Below are 18,201 nucleotides of genomic sequence, written 5' to 3' on the forward strand. Positions count from 1 at the left end.
GCCTCAGGCCAGAGGTCCCCACAGTTAACTAGTTCCAAGGGCATCTGACTTTCCCTGTGTTAATTCTAACATGAAGAAAACTGAAAGCTATTTTAAGTAGCTAAAGATTTTGAATAAATTATGGCATTTCACTTCATTGGACTGTTACATGGCCATCCAGAATTAGAAATGAGGAATATGTAGAATTTAAAAACTACTTACAGAAATATTAAATGACAAAGCCTATAGAACTAAATTGCATATATTTTTATAAGTAAAAATAGGTACATATATGGGACAGCATAGGACATAAAAAGAAAAACAAGAAGAATTTAGTTCTTTAGGTCAGATAAAGAATAAATAATGTATTTTAAATAAACATGTAATAAATAAAACCATAAAAGAAAATGTCAAGTATGGATAATTAATGGTATTAAGTTTTATACAGCAGACAAGCATGAGGGAAGTGTACTTAGATCTGTTTAAATTTCTGATTCTGGGGGGCTGAGAAACAGGTACTTAATCTCCTCACATGACTCCTTGCTGACAGGTCTGCTTGGCTGACCTCCATGAATGGGTGAGCAACCACCCTGTCCGTTCCCACACCCCTGGAGACTCCTGTCAGGCCAAACCCTGCCTCGGGAGCCACACGTGGGAACCCACTCCAGGTCAGCCACAGAGGGAGTCCCGGCCACGAGCCTTTCCTCCATTTCCCTTTGTGCCTCCCCTCTGCCCACAACCTCTTATTTCATTTCATACATAGTTACTACAACACCTTTTATTTCACTGGAAAAACCTGTATAAAGAACCAAATCTGGTTCCCATGAGGAAAACATTTACAACAGCTTAAATAAAGGTAAAGGGGAGAGGGAGGGTAAGAGTGCCCTGCCCGTGCCAGCTCTGCCACTACCTTGCTTGGACTCTGAGGTCCTGTGTCACGGAAGTCACAGGTGTCTCAGAATTCTCTGCTTGGCCCTCTGATAAGGCCCTGAGAGCAGCAGTGACGTCTGCTATCTGGCCCACACACCGCTGACATCCTGAGAGTTGCCATGGTAGTTATCAAAAATGTGTGTCTAAACAGAATGCAGAGGGGACCGCCCTGATGTTTTCATCTAGTCACACACAGGCAGGAACACTTCAACTAGGAAGGAAAATATATAATTTATCAAAAAATAGTTCTAATACATAGAAAAAACATTTCAATTCTCTGGGGCCAAGACCTGCCCCTTATTTACATTCACAAAGCCACTGAGTGAACCCAGGACTGATACGGAGAGCAATGAGGCGGGGCCTCCTGGGTGGGGCATTTCAGTCGCCTACTGTGTAAGCAGACAGAGGGGGAAGTTAAAGGAGTCGGAGAGATTTTTCATTTGCTCGTTTTGTGACAGGATAGAGGGGAATCCCTGGAGGTGAAAGAAGACTGAGTCCTGGGTCAGTTCCAACTCCGCCCACATCTCAAAACAGATCTTTGAAAGTTTGGACCAATGTCTTGTGTCCTTGAGAACCAGTGTTAACAAGTGGCTGATCTGAATGCTTTGCCACCATGGAACCAGTGTGGCTTATATTCTTTTTTCATTTTTTTCCCTCAAAATCCAGGTGGATAAGGTATTATTGGGTGGGGAAAGTACCAAATAGTTGGAGAGGGAAGGGTCATTCGGAGAGGACACTACACCAGCTTCTTGGCTTCAAAGAAGCTCTTGAGGTGACGCATCTGCCAGATGCCAGTGAGGATGAGGATGACAGTCTGAGCAATGGACCACCACAGGACTCTCTGGTTGGTGCTCTCACTGGTCAGACGGAAGCGTTCTTCACGATACTGTGTGGCATAACAACCCAGGATTAGAAGTGCTGGAGAGATGGTCCCGGCTATTGCAAGGCCCCTCCCTCCCTTGTGACTACTCAACTGCGAGACCAAATGCCTTCTGGAATGCTGCCTGATTCCATTGGGAGTGCCCCAAGAAAGTATGTCAATACTGCCCATCCTCAGGCGTATCTGCTAGACCAGAAATCATGCTCCTACCATTTCAAGCAAGATTCCAAGGTCAATAAGCAGGCAATGGCTATGCTACATTGTGACCTCTCCTCTCCTCACTTTAATTTGCAAAGCTTAAAAATGGCTATCTAGGGCCAGCCCCCATGGCCTAGTGGTTAAATTTGGCATGCTCCACTTCAGCAGCCTAGGTTCAGTTCTGGAGCATAGACCTACAACACTCATCAGCAGCCATGCTGTGGCAGCAGCTCACACAAAAAAACAGGAAGACTGACAACAGATGTTAGCTCAGGGTGAATCTTCCTCAGTGATAAAAAAAACAAACCCCACTATCTACACTGATCTCTCCATTCTATTCCCCTAACAACTGATCTCCCATGCAGAGAAGGCCCCAAGCAGAAACTTCGAGTAGGTGTGGTGGGTAAAAGATCAACTGCCATGTCCAACGACAGTGATATGCCCTTACCCTTTGGTAATCCTGTTCTTTCTGGATCTGTTCCACCTGATCAAGCAACTGGCGGGCTCGGAGCTGCAGCTCTGTCAGTTTATCCTTGGCAGCGATCTCAGGGTAGTTGTTGGCATGCTCCCCAACCTGGATGTCTAGGTGCACACGCTAAAAGGAAACGGGGTTGGAACCCCATAGCAACAAAGTCAGAAACGCTCTGAAGTTACAGTGTCAGAGTGGTGGGGCCTCTGAGTGTCTGTTCCAGGCTATGGAACCCACTCTTGTCCCTGGGTGCTGGGCCAAAGGGCAACATCTGTCTCACTTGTGACTGTGCCACAAAGTGTCACAAATGATGATAGTGGTAAATCAAAACTTTGGAAGCAAGTGAGAGAGTCCCAGTTGTGGCCAAAGAGAAAATTCTCTTACCAGCCTGCCACCAGCGAAGAGAGCCATCCTGGTAGAGTTGGAGTGCAGGCAAATCTGATGTTCACCAGGAGTGTGGGAAGTGAAGGTGAAGCGTCCCTCTGAGCCGTACTGTCGGGAGAGCACCACCTGCAACAGAGCAGTCAGTGAAAGCCCCCACCTGTACTCTGACCTCTCCAACCGCAGCGCATGTCCCGAGCTCTGTACGTCCCAAACGGCTCTGTGAAGGATGCCTGATACAGTCTGCAAGGCGCCCATGCCACAGCGCAGGGTGACCAGCGGTAGCCCTACCTTGCCTTCAGGGTCCTTCACCTCCACGTGCATGCCCAGGCCGGGGGTCGAGGGCAGGAAGACCTCCTTCTGCTTATCCCACATCTGGGTGCGGTAATTCCCTGCGGAGCAGACAGAGCTGTCACAACCCGCCAGCTCTGCCCGGCTCCCACACTCCCGGAGCGCCGGGCAGGGGGCGCTGCTCGACCCGGCGTCCTCCGGGCGCCGCCAGGAGCGGGGAGCCGCAGCCGCGCCGGGGGGACACGCAGGGCCCCGTCCACCCTCGCCCCGCCTGACCGATGACCATGGTCTCGTCGGGGATTTCCTCGATGAAGCAGCGCTTCTCGGTCTCGCCGATATGGAAATAGAGGCCCCGGGCGCCCGCCGCGCACAACGCGAGCAGCAGCAGCACCGGCCAACCCATCACCAACCGTCCTCGGGCCCCGACACCCGCCATCTCACGCCCTTCGCCCGGCGCGCATGCGCGCGCAGGCGCCTCGCTCCCAGGTGACGCAGTACGGCCTGGCGCAGAGCGCGCGTGCGCGGTGACGACCGCCCTGCGTCGGTCTTCTTGGCCACGCAGTACAGCCGAGCGGAGAGTGCGCATGCGCCACACGCCCAGATTGGTGGAGTCGTCCTCCAGCTTCCCGGATGCGTAGTCGCGCCCGACGCTTGCCAGCGGGCGCCTTTCACCTAGGTCGCATGCGCTTGCCTGCGCCCAGCTCTCAGGGGGCGCAGCGCGGGCGCTCGGGGAGTACGCACGCACAGACAGATACCCTCGCCCTGCGTAGCTTCGCCTCATTCCCCTCGCGCCCGGCTTCCAGTCTGGCCCGCGCGGTGGGTGAGGGTCCCGCGGCGCTGAGGGGCGGGCTGACGGTGCCCCGCGCCCCAAATCTGGAAACACGGATCCGCGGAGCGGCCAGGGTCAGGGTTCTCGCACGGCCGGGAGAGATGGAGTCGGGGCACCGACGGGCCCTCACCAAGACCCGGCCAGGCGGGCGCCGGGGTGAGCGCCCTTTTGGGGGTGCAGGAGGGCCATGTGCTGGCTTTGGGGGCCGTAACCGGGGGAGGGGGCGCCTTACGTGGACGGAGATGCAGACCGACCAACACGGACGGGGCGTCTTGATAGTGAGGTGTCGTCGGTTTTGTTGCATGTAATCACGGTATTGCGGTGTGATTTTCTGGCCCTCCCTGTTAGGGGTACACACTGAAGTATTGACCGGTTAAAGTCACCTGGGTGCGCTCAGCGGGGGGAAGAGGTGGGGGACACGGCCCCAATGTCCCATTTTCAGTATTTGCTCTTAAAGCCAGGGCTTGGCAGCGTCTTCGCCTTTGTACCCCAAACCCCTAGCAGTTTGTGTCAACTCGTCAGTCCGCTCACTGTCCCCGCGGTGAAGGTTTGGGACACGCAGTCACGACAACTGGAGCTCATCCACAGTTGGGGGCCCGGGTCTCCGCTGGCCTGCAGTGATTTGGGTCCCAGTGGATAGAGATGTTGAGCAGAACGAAACTGGGCTTGGTGGCTCCGATAGGCCAGTGAGAAGTGTGGGTGGGGTCCCAGTGCTTGCTCTGCCTTCCTTGCTGAACATAGAGAAACCGTGTAACGTCATGCTTACCGTGCTTACTGTCGTATATGCTGTTGTTTATCCTGTAAGAACTGGATTGAACCAGACAAAAATCCTTGAGCATTAAAGAATGAAGTTTTACAAAGCAAGCCTCCCTGAGCAGCAGCAGTTCTGTGGTGAGAACAGAAAGCCTCTTCTTGGAGAACTCGTTTTAAGAAGCTGGATGAACAAATAAAACGAAGGTGGAAATTTGGGTTTTGATATGAAATCTCCGATTTCTAAATATTAGCGTTTGGCTCAACTTTTGTCCAGTGGAATGGACAAGGCACAGTCTTTGCCATATTCAGCAGTCAGTGGAGAGTTTGATCTCCGTCCACATCTGGTGGGGACAGTCTTCAGGTTTAAGTGGCTTGACCTGTCTGCTGTTGCCCACCCTTCCCTTGGCAAGCTTCTCTGCATCATTCTCCTCCCTTCTTCCTTTGAACAAACTGCAACATGAGACTGAAAATCTCGGCTAAGAAAACTGAGGAAAAGAGAAGTAGGAGGAAAACTCAGAATGAGCTGGGTCGTGGGGCATGTTGACGTCCTCTAGTTACAGCACCCATTTTGTGTTACAGAGGACAATGAAAAACAAACCAGAAAGTTAATTATTGTGTCAGTGTCGCAATGCAATGTACACATCAGGATAGATGTGGAGAGGGCTGATGGCCACTCTGAGTTTATTGTAACCAGCGTTCCAATATATACACAGCTTACATCTGTTAAACATACACAGGTGTCCTGGATGAAGTAATTAGCGAATGCCAAGAATTCTTAGTGATTTCTCAAGGAGCCCTCCCTCGGCCTCTGTTTTGATATTATCATGTTACTGCTGTGCTCGTATATTTTTATCTCTGAGCAGGCAGGGTCTCCATCTGTGCCCCCAGGCGACTGTGCCTGTCTTAGGTTGCCTCCCCCGGAGGTCTTACCTGTCATTGGCTGACCGGCCTTCTCACTTCTGGGTCACAGTTTGTTGGCAAGTCATTTCCAGTGATTATTAACCCTTCCTGCATCAGGGGTGGCTACATATTGGACATGACATAGAGCAAAGGGAGGTTGAAACTTTGTTTTTAATTTTTTATTAAGAGAATTTCCAGTCACACCTAAAAGAATAGTTACAATGAACTTTCATATACCCGTCATCCAATTTCAACAATGATCAATTTTTTGCCTTTCTTGTTTCATTTATCTTTCTGCATTGTTTTTCCTGAAGTATATTAAAATCCCAGACATATCATTTCACCTATAAATACTTCAGTGTGTGTCTCTTTTCTTTCAAAGATTGGCACCTGAGCTAACATCTGTTGCCAATCTTTTTTTTTTTCTCCCCAAAGCCCCCTAGCACATAGTTGTATACTCTTTATGTAGGTCCTTCTGGCTCTGCTATGTGGGACGCAACCTCAGCATGGCTTGATGAGTGATGCTAGGTCCTCCCAGGATCCAAACCGGTGAAACCCTGGGCTGCCAAAGTGGAGCGCATGAACTTAACCCTTGGTCATGGGGCTGGCCCCATAGTGTGTGTCTCAAACAGATAAGGACTTTAAAAAATACCATTAGCACACCCAACAAAATTAAACATAACTCTTTAATGTCATCTAATACTTAGTATATATGCAATTTTTCCCCATTGTCTCAAAAACTTTTAGTGTTTAATGAGGGTCCAAGCAAGGTCTACTTGCTGCATTCATTGATGTATCTCCTAGATCTCTTCTAACATACAACAATTCCGCTTCCTTTTTTGTGGTTGATGATGATGATGCCACTTACTGAAGGAACTGGATGGGGTGACCAACAGAATTTTTCACATTCTGGATTTGGCTGATTGTATCTTCATGTGTCATTTTACATGTTCCTGTCCCTGGTATATCCTGTAAACAGTTAAATGTAGAGCCAGAGAGGATTTACAGTAAAACAAAATGTTTCAATCCATTATAATCATTACCCTTTTTTTTAAAGACTATTTTCCCTTTTTCTCTCCAAAGCTCCCCGGTACATAGTTGTGTATTTTTAGTTGTGGGTCCTTCTAGTTGTGGCATGTGGGATGCCGCCACAGCATGGCCCAATGAGTGGTGCCATGTCCAAGCCCAGGATCTGAACCGGTGAAACCCCTAGACACTGAAGCAGAGCGTGCGAACTTAACCACTCAGCCATGGGGCCGGCCCCATCATTACCCTTTTTTTAATGTTCAAATTGTCTCATAAAACATTCAGTTTCTTCTGTGCCCTTTGGCACAATTCTAGTAGTCTTTAGGGGCTTTCTTGCTTTACATTTTGTACATTTCCTGCCCTAGACACAAAATCAGCCATTTATCCAAGGAATCCTAATTCACTTTAGTGAGAAATGGTATTTGTATTTCTAATTTTGTATTTTTTCTTAAAGAGGACCTGAAATTTGTCCTAATTGATGAGTAATCTTAAGGAGATGGCATCCTCACAGTAGAAAACTTGTCTTAGGTCATCTAATCTCTGGGCCAAAACTTTCCCCTTAAAAGTGGTAGGGGCAGTTTCTGCCAACATTTATCTAGGCTGGCTACCCCTTCATTCATTCACTCACCCAATATCTGCTGAGCAGCCATTTGTGCCAGACACTGCTCAAAACTCTGGGAACACACCGGTGAACAAAACACAAAAATGCTTGTCCTCATGGATTTATCTTGATTATTGTTTGTCAATAAGTAAATATGTAGTACGTCAGAAGGAATAAGTGTTAAGGAGGAAAATGTGGCAGGGAAGAGGACGGGAAGGTATAGTGGGTTGAACAGTGGCCAGGCCCAAAATGTCCATGTTCAAGTCCCCAGAACCTGTGAATGTGACCTTACTTGAAGAAAGAGTCTCTGCAAATGTAATTAAGGATCCTGATGAGATAATCCGGGATTATTGAGGTGAGCCCTAAATCCAACAAGTGTCTTTATAAGAAACAAGAGATACCTCACACTCATTAGAATGGCTACTATCAAAAAAAAACAGAAAACAAGTGTTGGTGAGGATGTGGGGAAATTGGAACCCTTGTGAATCACCTGTGGTAATGTAAATTGTTGCAACCACTATGGAAAATAGTATGGAGGTTCCTCAAAAAATTAAAATAGAATTGTCATATGATCTGGCAACTCCACTTCTGGGTAGATCTCTAAAACAAATGAAAGGATTTTCAAAAGATATTTGCACATCCATGTTCATAGCAACACTATTCACAATAGCCAAGAGGTGGAAGCAACCCAAATGTCCATCAATGGATGAAGACACAAGGGATAAACAAAATGTGATACACACATACCATGGAATATTATTCAGCTTAAGGAAGGAAATTCTGTAATATCTACAACATGGATGAACCTTGAGGACATTATGCTGAGTGAGATAAGCATGTCACAAAGGACAAATACTGTATGATTCCATTTATATGAGGTATTTAGAGTAGTCAAAATCATAGAAATAGAAAGTGGAATGGTGGTAGCCATGGACTGCAGGGAGGGAGGAATGGAAAGTTATTGTTTAATGGGTGTGGAGTTTCAGTTTCAGATGATGAGAAAGTCCTGGAGATGTTTCACAATATTGTAAATATACTTAATGCCACTGAACTGTACACTTTAGAGAGCTACCCAGACAAAAGGGGGAGGCTATGTGATCACAAAGGCAGACATTGGAGTGATGCAGCCACAAGCCAATGAATGCCTGGAGCCACCAGAAACTGGAAGAGACAAGCAATGAAATCTCTCCTAGAGTCTCTGGAGGGAGCACAGCCCAGCTGACACCTTAATTTTGGACTTCTGCCCTCTGGAATTGTGACAGAATAAATTTATGTTGTTTTAATCCACCGTGTTTGTGGTAAATTGTTATGGAAACTAACATAGGGAGTGTCTGGTTAGAGGTGGGGTGGGATACAAGAGTGGCCAAGGAAGGCTCACTGAGGTGCCATGTGAAAGGGGCCCTTAAGGGGTAGGTCCTACAAGTACTGGAGGAAAGAGTGAAAGCCCTGAGGCTGGCATGTGTCTGCTGAGTTAAATAAGGGCAAGGAGGCCAGTGTGGCAGGAAAGAGTTGAGGAAAGGAGGCGGAAATGAGATCGTAGGTGGATTAGGAGGGTTAGGTAGCCCTTTTAGACCATTTTAAGGACTTTGGCAAATGAACCCCTTAGGGGATTCTGAGTGAGGAATGACTTGATCTGACTTAAATTTTAAAATTATCATCCTGTCCAGGCAAAAGATGATCAATGTATAACAGAAGGATCATTAATGGGTACAAAATATTTTTTAAGTAATGTTTAACCTGAATCAGGTCTTTTGTCCCATCTTGCAGTTTACTAGAAATTCAGAAGTTAGAGGACATTGTGAGGAAATAATAAGGAAAATCAGACTATGGAACAATTGGTTTCAACCTTTCAAAAACTAAAGGGAGCAAAAAATAAAGTGGGGGAAAGGTACTAATTTAAAAAAGACTAGAGATACATAACACCAAATAAGACATGTGAACCTTGACTGGACCTTGGTGTGGTAGAACAGTGTCAACAATCCCTCCCATCCTTGCATCCACATGATGCTCTTCCCATTGAGGCATGGAATCTATTTCCCTTCCACTGGAATCTAGACTGGCCCTGTGATTTGCTCTGACCAATTCAATGCAGTAGAAGAGAAACTGTATGGCTCTGGAGCCTAGGCCTTAAGAGGCCTTACGGATTCCATTTTCACTGCCTTGGAACCCAGCTGAAATGAGGTCCAGCCCACCCAATAGAGCTGCCAGCCATTGGAATGAAGCCATTTTGGATCCTCCAGTCCCAGAGGAGCTGCCCCAGCCAATATCACAGGGAACAAAGGTGAGTTATCCACACCATAACCACTGTGTCCAATTATGCAACTGGAAAAAATGAGGATGCTCTCTATGAACTAATATAGAAGGATTTCCAGGATAAACTGCTAAGTTTAAAAAGCATGGTGAGAAGAAGAGTACCTAGTAAGCTATCTTTGGTGTTTGTATTTGCACGAAAAACACTAGAAGATATAAGACTCTAGTATAAGTGGTTACTTATAGGTAACGTGGATATTCAGCCAATATACACCAGTATGGTTTCAGATTAAAAAATAGAAATACTTCTGTCCTAGTTGGTAAATGGCCACTCTCCAAGCCCCTGAACTCCCTCCACCTCTGCTCTCACCTCAGGATACCTTATAGCCCCATGACACAACAAATTAAGAGTTGCCTCTGGCAGGGAAGGACTCTGGTAGGCTAGCAGATAATGAGATGGATGGTAACAGGGGTACAAGGGGGACTTTGCAAACTAAACCTTTTAATATCTTTTTGATTTCTGAACCATGTGAATATGTTACCTATTTAATAAAATAAAATTTAAAAAATAAAGCAGGGGCCAGCCTGGTGGCGCAGCGATTAAGTGCACATGTTCTGCTTCGGTGGCCCGGGGCTCACCGGTTCAGATCCTGGGTGCGGCCATGGCACCACTTGGCAAGCCATGCTGTGGCAGGTGTCCCACATATAAAGTAGAGGAAGATGGGCATGGATGTTAGCTCAGGGACAGTCTTCCTCAGCAGGAAAAAAAGAGAGAGAGAGAAAGAGAGAGAGAGAGGAGGATTGGCAGCAGATGTTAGCTCAGGGCTAATCTTCCTAAAAAAGAAGAAAAAACTAAAGCAGTGCTAGTGCCATTCTCTATCACAGTACCCTGTCTTACGGATTTCAAAACATTAATTGCTATCTTGTTGGCTTACCCTAAAATGTAGCTCCATGACAACATAGCTCCTGTCTGTGTTGTGTTCACCTCTGTATCCCCAGCACCTAGAACCAAAGTGGTATAAATATTTGTTGAATGAATGCAGAATGTCTACTTTGATGAAAAAGCATACTGAGCAGGAAATCCACCAAAGCCAGTGCTCAGAGGAAAATTTACAGTTGTAAATGTCTACATTAAAAAAAGAAGAAAGAAATCAAATCAGTAGCCTAACTTTACACTTTGAGGAACTAAACAAGAAAGAAAAAAAAGAGCAAACTAAACCCAAAGCTAGCAGAAGGAAAGAAATAATAAAGATTAAAACAAAGGTAAATAAAACAGAATGGGAAAACAATAGAGTCAATGAAAGTAAAAGTCAATTCTTTGAACAGATCAACAAAATTGACAAACATTTAGCCAGACTGACAAAGAAAAAAAGAGAAGACATAAATCACTAAAATCAAAAATGAAAGTAGAGACATTACTACTGACCTTACAGAAATAAAAAGGATGATAAGAACACTATGAACAATTGCACACCAACAAATAAGATAACTCAGATGAACTGGACAAATTCCTAAAAAAAACACAAGTCACCTAAAATGACACAATAAGGAAAAGTCCAGGAATGGATGGCTTCCCTGGTGAGTTCTACCAAATATTTAAAGAAGAATTAATACCAATCCTACTTAAATTCTTCCAACTAATTGAAGAGGAGGAATACTTCCTAGTTCATTCTATGAGGCCAGGATTACACTGATTTTAAAGCCAAAGACATCACAAGAAAAGAAAATATCTTTTATGAATATAGATTCAAAAACCCTCAACAAAGTACTAGCAAACCAAATCCAACAGCATCTTAAGAGGATTATACATCATGACCAAGTGGGATTTATCCCATGAATGCAAGGGTGGCTCAACATAAGAAAACCAGTCAATGTAATATATCACATTATTAGAATGAGGAGAAAACCTACAATTACCTTAACTTATGCAGAAAAGGCACTTAACAAAACCCAACACCCTTTCATCATCAAAAACACTCAGAAAACTAGGAATGGAAGGAAACTTCCTCAACATGATAAAGGACGTGTGTGGAAATCCCACAGCAAACATCTTAATGGTGAAAGACTGAAAGCTTTTCCCCTAAGATCAGGAAGAAGATAAGGGAGTCTGCTTTCACCAGTGCTATTCAAGATTGTACTGGATGTTCTAATCAAAAGAATTAGGCAAGGAAAAGAAACAGATGGCATTCAAACTGGAAAAGATGGAAGTAGACAAAGTCCCAAAGAATTCAAAAGAAAGCTACAAGAGCTAATAAATTCAGCAAAATTGCAGGATATAAAATCAGTTGCATTTCTACACACTCAAAGTGAACAACCTGAAAAGAAAATTAAGAAAAGAATTCCATTTGCAATAGCATCAAAAAGAATGAAATCATTAGGAACAAATTCAGCCAAGGAGGTGAATGACCTGTGCACTGAAAACTACAAAACAGTTCTCAAAGAAATTAAAGAAGACACTACTAAATGGAAAGACATGGACTGGAAGACTTAGTATTGTTAAGATGTCAATACTACCCAAAGCAACCTGCAGAGTCAACCCAATCCCTATCAAAATTCTAACAGCCTTTTTTTGCAGAGTGGAAAAGCCAATCCTTAAATTTACAGTCATGTGCCACGTAACGACATTTCAGTCAATGACAGGCTGCATATATGACAGTGGTCCCATAAGATTAGTAATACATAGCCTAGGTGTGTAGTAGGTTATACCATCTAGGTTTGTGTAAATATACCCTATGATGTTTGCACAACAAAATTGCCTAACAATGTATTTCTCAGAACACGTCCCTGTCGTTAAGCAATACATGACTCTATATGGAATTGCAAGGGACCCTGAATAGCCAAAACAACCTTGAAAAGAACAGAATTGGAGGGGCCGGCCCCGTGGCAGAGTGGTTAACTTTGCACACTCTGCTTTGGCGGCCCAGGGTTTCACCGGTTCGAATCCTGGGCATGGACATGGCACTGCTCATCAAGCCATGCTGAGGTGGCGTCCCACATGCCACAACTAGAAGGACCCACAACTAAAAATATGCAACTATGTACCAGGGGGCTTTGCGGAGAAAAAGGAAAAATAAAATCTTTAAAAAAAAAAAACAACAAAATTGGAGAACACACACTTCTGGATTTCAAAACTTACTGCAGTAGCTGGCCCAGTGGCATAGTGGTTAACTTTGCACACTCCATTTTGGTGGCCCAGGTTTCACAAGTTCAGATCCTGGGCACAGACCTACATACTGCTCATCAAGCCATGCTGTGTATACCCATATACAAAGTAGAGGAAGACTGGCACAGATGTTAGCTCAATGACCATCTTCCTCAAGCAAACAGAAGATTGGCAACAGATGTTAACTTAGGGCCAATCTTCCTCACACATAAAACAAAACAAAACAAAACAAAAACACTTACTACAATATTACAGTAATGCAAACAGTGTAGTACTGGCAAACAGATAGCATACAGACCAATGGAATAGAATTGAGAGTCCAGAAATAAACTCAACATATACAGTCAATTGATTTTCAAAAAGGGTGCCAAGTCCATTCAATAGGGAAGGAATCATGTCTTCAACAGACGGTGCTGGGACAATTGGAGTTCCACATGCAAAAAGATGAAGTTGGACCCCTACCCCACATCATATATAAAAAACAACTGAAAATAGATAAACAACCTAAATATAAAAGCTAAAACCATAAAATTCTTAGAAGAAACATAAGGGTAAATCTTCATGACCTCGGATTTGGTAATGGATTCTTAGCTATGATATGAGCAATAACAACAAATAAAATGAACTTCATCAAAATTAAACACTGGTTCATCAAAGGAAATTATAAAGTGAAAAGACAACCTACAGAATGGGACAAAATATCTGCAAATCATATATTTGATAAGGGATCAATACCCAGAATATATAAAGAATTCCTCCACCTGGACATTGAGACAGACAACCCAATTCAAAAACAGGCAAAGGACTTGAATAGACTTTTCTCCAAAGAAGATATACAAATGGCCAGTAAGCACATGAAAAGATGTTCGACATCATTAGTTACTAGGGAAATGCAAATCAAGACAACAATGAGATCACCTCACACATACTAAGATGACTATAATAAAATTTAAAGAGAAAATAGGAAGCACTGACAAGGATTTGGAGAAATTGGAAGCCTCCTGCATTGCTGGTGGGAATGTAAAATGATGTGGCCACTAAGAAACAGTTTAGCACTTCCTCAAAAAGCTAGAGATAGCATTACCATCTGACCCACCAATTCCACTTTTAAAGAATTAGAAACAAGTACTCAACGGATACTTGGAAGCCAATGGTCATTGTAGCATTATTCACAATAGCCAAATGGTGGAAATAACTCAAATGTCCATCAGCTGATGAATGGATAGATAAAGTGTGGTATATCCATACAACGGAATATTATTCAGCCATAAAAAGGAAATTCTGACACATGCTACAACATGGATGAACCTTGAAAACATTCTGTTAAGTGAAATATGTGATCCATAAAAGGACAAATACTGTATGATTCCACTTATATGAGGTACCTAGAGTCATAAAATTTATAGAGACATGCAGTATAATAGAGGTTACCAAAGGAGAAGGGAGAGGGAGGGGAATGGGAAGTTATCACTTCATGATTACAGAATTTCTGTTTGAAGTGGTGAAAAGGTTTCAGAAATATAGTGGTGCTGGTTGCACAACATTGTGGATATAATACCAGTGAATTACACACTTTAAAATAGTTAAAATGGGGCCAGCCCCCATGGCCTAGTAGTTAAGTTAAGCCTGTGCCACTTTGGCAGCCCAGGTTTGGTTCCCTGGACGCAGACCTACACCACTCGTCTGTCAATGGCCATACCATGGCAGCAGCTCACATACAAAATAGAGGAAGACTGGCAGCAGATGTTAGCTCAAGGCGAAACTTCCTCAGCAAAAAAAAAAGTTAAAATGACATTTTTTTCGTATATATATTTTACCACAATAAAAAAAAGAGAGAAAAAAAAATACTGAACTTTGTTCCTTGGTTCCTTAACCTTCTCCCAGTCTCCCAGATCCTTATCCCACACATCAGCCCAACTGTGTTCTCACAAGCACTTACACTCTCTACTTAAAAAAAGAAAAACAAAAAACACCTCTTACTTTGCCTTTCCCTTTTAGAAATTTAAAAACTGCTCTAAGTCTGTATCACACCAGTGAGTGGGTGGCATAGCCCTTGGTCTGAATTCGGGCCCACATTCAGATATTTGTGTTCTCTATGACACTATCATGGTCAGATCTCTGTGGTCCGATCACTGCCCCTGGTCACCCCAGTATCCTCTGCTGTGCCTCATGACACAGTCCTTGTCTTCAAGCTGTTGGGAATATATACAGAACAACTCAAGACAGTGTGGAACAGCAATTCCCTAATGTTAGTCATTTGGATGCCACCTCCCCATACTAATATCTAGTTAATATAGTCTTTAAGTGGAACCATTTATTACAAAACTATCATTACTGTAAGTAGAAAAATCAGTATCACTTGCCATAAATATCAAAGATAAACTGTCGCAAATCAGGAAGACAAGGCAGTTTAAGCTTTAGCTTTATATTATTGCCCACCAAAAGTTTTGAGCCTAAGGTCTGACCTCTGTCAAAAAAGGAAAGGAAACCAGTGGAGTTAAACACACATTAGCACGAAATGAGGCTTTCTCCTTGCTGTAATGAAGACTGAAGAATTGCAAGGGACTCACTTTTTCAGTATGTGAGTGACTACAATTTACCTTATTTCCTCAATTCTGAGACACAATTTTTTTTTTAAGTTTTTTTTTTTTATTAATGTTATGGTAGATTACAACCTTGTGAGATTTCAGTTGTACATTTTTGTTAGTCATGTTGTGGGTACACCACTTCCCCCTCTGTGCCCTCCCCCCACCCCCCCTTTTCCCTGGTAACCACCGATCAGATCTCCTTATCAATATACTAACTTCCACCTATGAGTGGAGTCATATAGAGTTCGTCTTTCTCTGACTGGCTTATTTCGCTTAACATAATACCCTCGAGGTCCATCCACGTTGTTGTGAATGGGCCAATTTTGTCTTTTTTTATGGCTGAGTAGTATTCCATTGTGTTATATATACCACATCTTCTTTATCCAATCATCAGTTTCTGGGCATGTAGGCTGGTTCCACATCTTGGCTATTGTAAATAATGCTGCGATGAACATAGGGGTGCAACAGACTCTTGAGATTTCTGATATCTGAGACACAATTTTTGTTTTCACATTTAGAAATAGGGCTGCAACTTACGGTCAAGATGTGCTAGTAAAAGCATCTTTTCTTTCTCTGCAGTAAATAAAACATCGTAAAGCCTAAGGCCTGGGCCCTGCCCAGCAGAGTGGTTAAGTTCCCGCTCTGCTTCCCCGGCTGAGGGTTTCGCCAGTTCTGATCCTGGGCCGGGACCTGGGACTGCTCGTCAGGCCATGCTGAGGTGGCATCCCACATGCCACAACTAGAAGGACCCAAAACCAAAATATACAACTATGTACTGGGGCGCTTTGGGGAGAAGGAAAAATTAAAAAAATAATAAGTTAAAAAAAAAGCCTAGGGCCACTTGTATCCAATAAAATGGCTTGATACACCGTCCACGCATTAGCTGAAGGGACCGGCGTCCTACAGCGATCCCGCTGCCCCTTTGGGAAACCCTCGTGTCCACCACGGCTCCACAAACACTCGGATACGCTGAGGCCCGCGCCGGGGCCTCTTGGTTCTCACTCATCCTGCCCACGGGCCGGCGCAGCGCCCCGAGCGCGCAGCGCTGACCAAGGTTCCTTTCTGTTGGGAAACAATCATCACGTCGGCTCAGCCCTCCCTCAGAGGGTTTCTGACAGCCCACTACAGGAGACACTACTAGGCACGGACGAACCCGCTTTCCACACCCTGCAAGCAGGTCCGTTCGGCCCGACGAAGCCCCACCCGGGGCCGCACCCTCTTCGTCAGCTTGGCGGTCACTAACACCCACCGCGAGCGACGCCGGCGCGTCTCTGTGACGCCACGGCCCCGCCCATGCGGCAGGGGCGGGCCTTCTCCTCCTGGGGCGGGCCTGCGTGCTGACGCCACACGCCAGGGCGGAGCCGAGAGTTTGGTGCCCCGGAGTGGGGTGTCGGCGCCTTATTCGGGTGGAGCTGAACCGGAGACAGGTAAGGGCGCGCTGCTGCCGGGCCTGGCCCGGTATGGGAGGCTCCGTACTCATCGGGTAGGAGGCAGGGATCGCGGCAGGGAGTGAGGCCGCTGCGCCCCTGTTGTCGCTGGCGCCGCGGTGACAGGGAGTGAAGCTGGATGGAGCGGGACTGAAGAGGGAGGTGGGTGGGACGGAGCCTGACGGACAGGTGTGGCAGCTAATGGTGCTGCGGGCGTCGCCGGGCGGGCGGAGATTGGCGGGTGCGGGCGCGCGCGGAGGTCGCGAAGGGCGCGGAGCGGCGCGCCATTGGCTGTGGCGGGCCGGGGGAGGGCCGCGCGGCGGATGTGAGGGAACGGGCGCCGCCGCCAGGGTGACCCCCAAGGTCGAGGAAGCGTCACGTGCGAACCGCCTGGCCGTGTCCTCTGTCCGTGCAGACGACGGAAGGATGGCGCGCCCTTGAAGCGGTTGCGGACTTTGGGCCGTCCTCCCAGCCCAGAGCACTATGCGGGTCGGCTCCTGTCCTGGCTGTCCCTCCCACGGTACTCAGTACCTCACCATACCCATCCTTCTCCCGGCGTGCTCCTGGACTGATGCCCTTGAGGAGCGGAATACCTTGCAGTACCCCCCCATGCCCAGTACCCTACCATACCCGTCCTCCTTCCTGCACTCTGAGGGTGAGCCTTTGAGGAATGTATTACTCCACAGCACCCACAGTACATAGTACCCCACCATACTCAGTACCCCACCATACTCATCCTTTCCCTGTGTGCTCCCGGGCTGATGCCCTTGAGGAGCAGATTATCCCTCAGTGCTCACCCTACTCTGTCCCCACTGTACTCATCGTCTCCGTGCCTGCTTCTGAGCTGATGCCCTTGAGAAGCAGAATACCCCACAGTACCCACCATACTCAGTATCCCACTGTACTCGTTCTCTCCTTGCATACTCCTGGGCTGATGCATTTGAGGAGCAGATTATCCTGCAGTACCCACTGTACTTAGTACCCCACCGTGGTCACTACCCCACCTTACTCATCCTTCCTGCTGTCCTTGGGGTGATGCCCTTGATGAGCATGTTTACCCCTGCAGTACCGCACCATTCATCCTCCTTCTGGAGGTTTGGTAGCCCATGTTCAGATGAAGTGCCTTTTCTGGAGGAACACAGTAGTCGTGTACCTTTTCTCTTTTGCAAAACTACCTGACTTAAGTGTAAGCTGTGCCCTGAGACTTAATAGAAAACCTGTGGCTAGGCACTGACTGAGTAGACGAGAACCTGCTGTCTCTCCACTTCACCCAGCACAAAGGAAAGGTGACTGTGAGGTCGGAGGTGTGGGCTCTGTATTGGCGTTTCTCTGTGCCTTGTTCTGCAGTGCTGTACTTTGAAGCAGGACTGGAGGCTCCCTTCCAGGTACACGCTCTGAGCGGCTTTAGGATGAGTGCCCTGGGATGAAGGCTTGTTTGCACTGTGGCACGAGGTGCCAGTAAAACTCCAGTTTTTTGTGCACACCCGCCCCATGTGAAAATATTTAATACTGTTCTAGCTTTGCAGTTAGCTAAGG

General features: G+C 45.9%; 2 protein-coding genes and 2 long non-coding RNA genes across 14 annotated transcripts in view; 2 read left to right on the forward strand and 2 right to left on the reverse strand.

The window, feature by feature from the left end:
• Positions 1-742: 742 nt before the first annotated feature.
• Positions 743-3,743, reverse strand: TMED4 (transmembrane p24 trafficking protein 4). Of its 2 annotated transcripts, XM_070617270.1 has the most exons (6): positions 3,405-3,636; positions 3,129-3,229; positions 2,841-2,966; positions 2,436-2,582; positions 1,608-1,795; positions 743-1,120 (listed from the first exon to the last, which is right to left on the reverse strand). In XM_070617270.1, the coding sequence occupies exons 1-5, from the start codon at positions 3,562-3,564 to the stop codon at positions 1,646-1,648; spliced, it is 684 nt and encodes a 227-aa protein (XP_070473371.1). In that variant the 5' UTR covers positions 3,565-3,636; the 3' UTR covers positions 743-1,120; positions 1,608-1,645. The 2 variants fall into 2 exon arrangements, with proteins under 2 accessions (XP_070473371.1, XP_008524477.2); XM_008526255.2 differs by having other exon boundaries at positions 743-1,795; positions 3,405-3,743.
• Positions 3,744-3,975: 232 nt separating this feature from the next.
• LOC139082998 (uncharacterized) lies at positions 3,976-4,921 on the forward strand. The gene is made up of 2 exons (XR_011539432.1): positions 3,976-4,113; positions 4,763-4,921. It is a non-coding gene; the product is annotated as an uncharacterized lncRNA (long non-coding RNA).
• Positions 4,922-6,277: 1,356 nt separating this feature from the next.
• On the reverse strand, positions 6,278-16,497 carry LOC139082997 (uncharacterized). Of its 2 annotated transcripts, none has more exons than XR_011539430.1 (3): positions 16,392-16,497; positions 10,423-10,489; positions 6,278-6,579 (listed from the first exon to the last, which is right to left on the reverse strand). It is a non-coding gene; the product is annotated as an uncharacterized lncRNA (long non-coding RNA). The 2 variants fall into 2 exon arrangements; XR_011539431.1 differs by having other exon boundaries at positions 6,279-6,579; positions 16,405-16,493.
• The window catches only part of OGDH (oxoglutarate dehydrogenase), a 79,821-nt gene continuing 77,881 nt past the window's right edge, over positions 16,262-18,201 (forward strand). For 8 of the 9 annotated variants that reach the window (XM_070617262.1, XM_008526258.2, XM_070617264.1 and 5 more), the window contains exon 1: positions 16,262-16,665. The gene's annotated coding sequence lies outside the window, so the exon portion shown is untranslated. The remainder of the gene's footprint in view (positions 16,666-18,201) is intronic. The other variant, XM_070617265.1, reaches the window with a different exon arrangement.

The sequence above is a fragment of the Equus przewalskii genome, chromosome 4 (genome assembly GCF_037783145.1).
Source record: "Equus przewalskii isolate Varuska chromosome 4, EquPr2, whole genome shotgun sequence".
Taxonomy (NCBI): domain Eukaryota; kingdom Metazoa; phylum Chordata; class Mammalia; order Perissodactyla; family Equidae; genus Equus; species Equus przewalskii.

Excerpts from the sequence above, each read along its gene's own strand:
- TMED4 (XM_008526255.2), bottom strand. The coding sequence starts at position 3,714 with ATGCGCACTCTCCGCTCGGCTGTACTGCGTGGCCAAGAAGACCGACGC. Across the intron at positions 3,230-3,404 it reads CGACGAGACCATGGTCATCG|GGAATTACCGCACCCAGATG; the intron begins GTCAGGCGGGGC and ends TCTGCTCCGCAG. Across the intron at positions 2,583-2,840 it reads TCTTCGCTGGTGGCAGGCTG|CGTGTGCACCTAGACATCCA; the intron begins GTAAGAGAATTT and ends GTTTCCTTTTAG.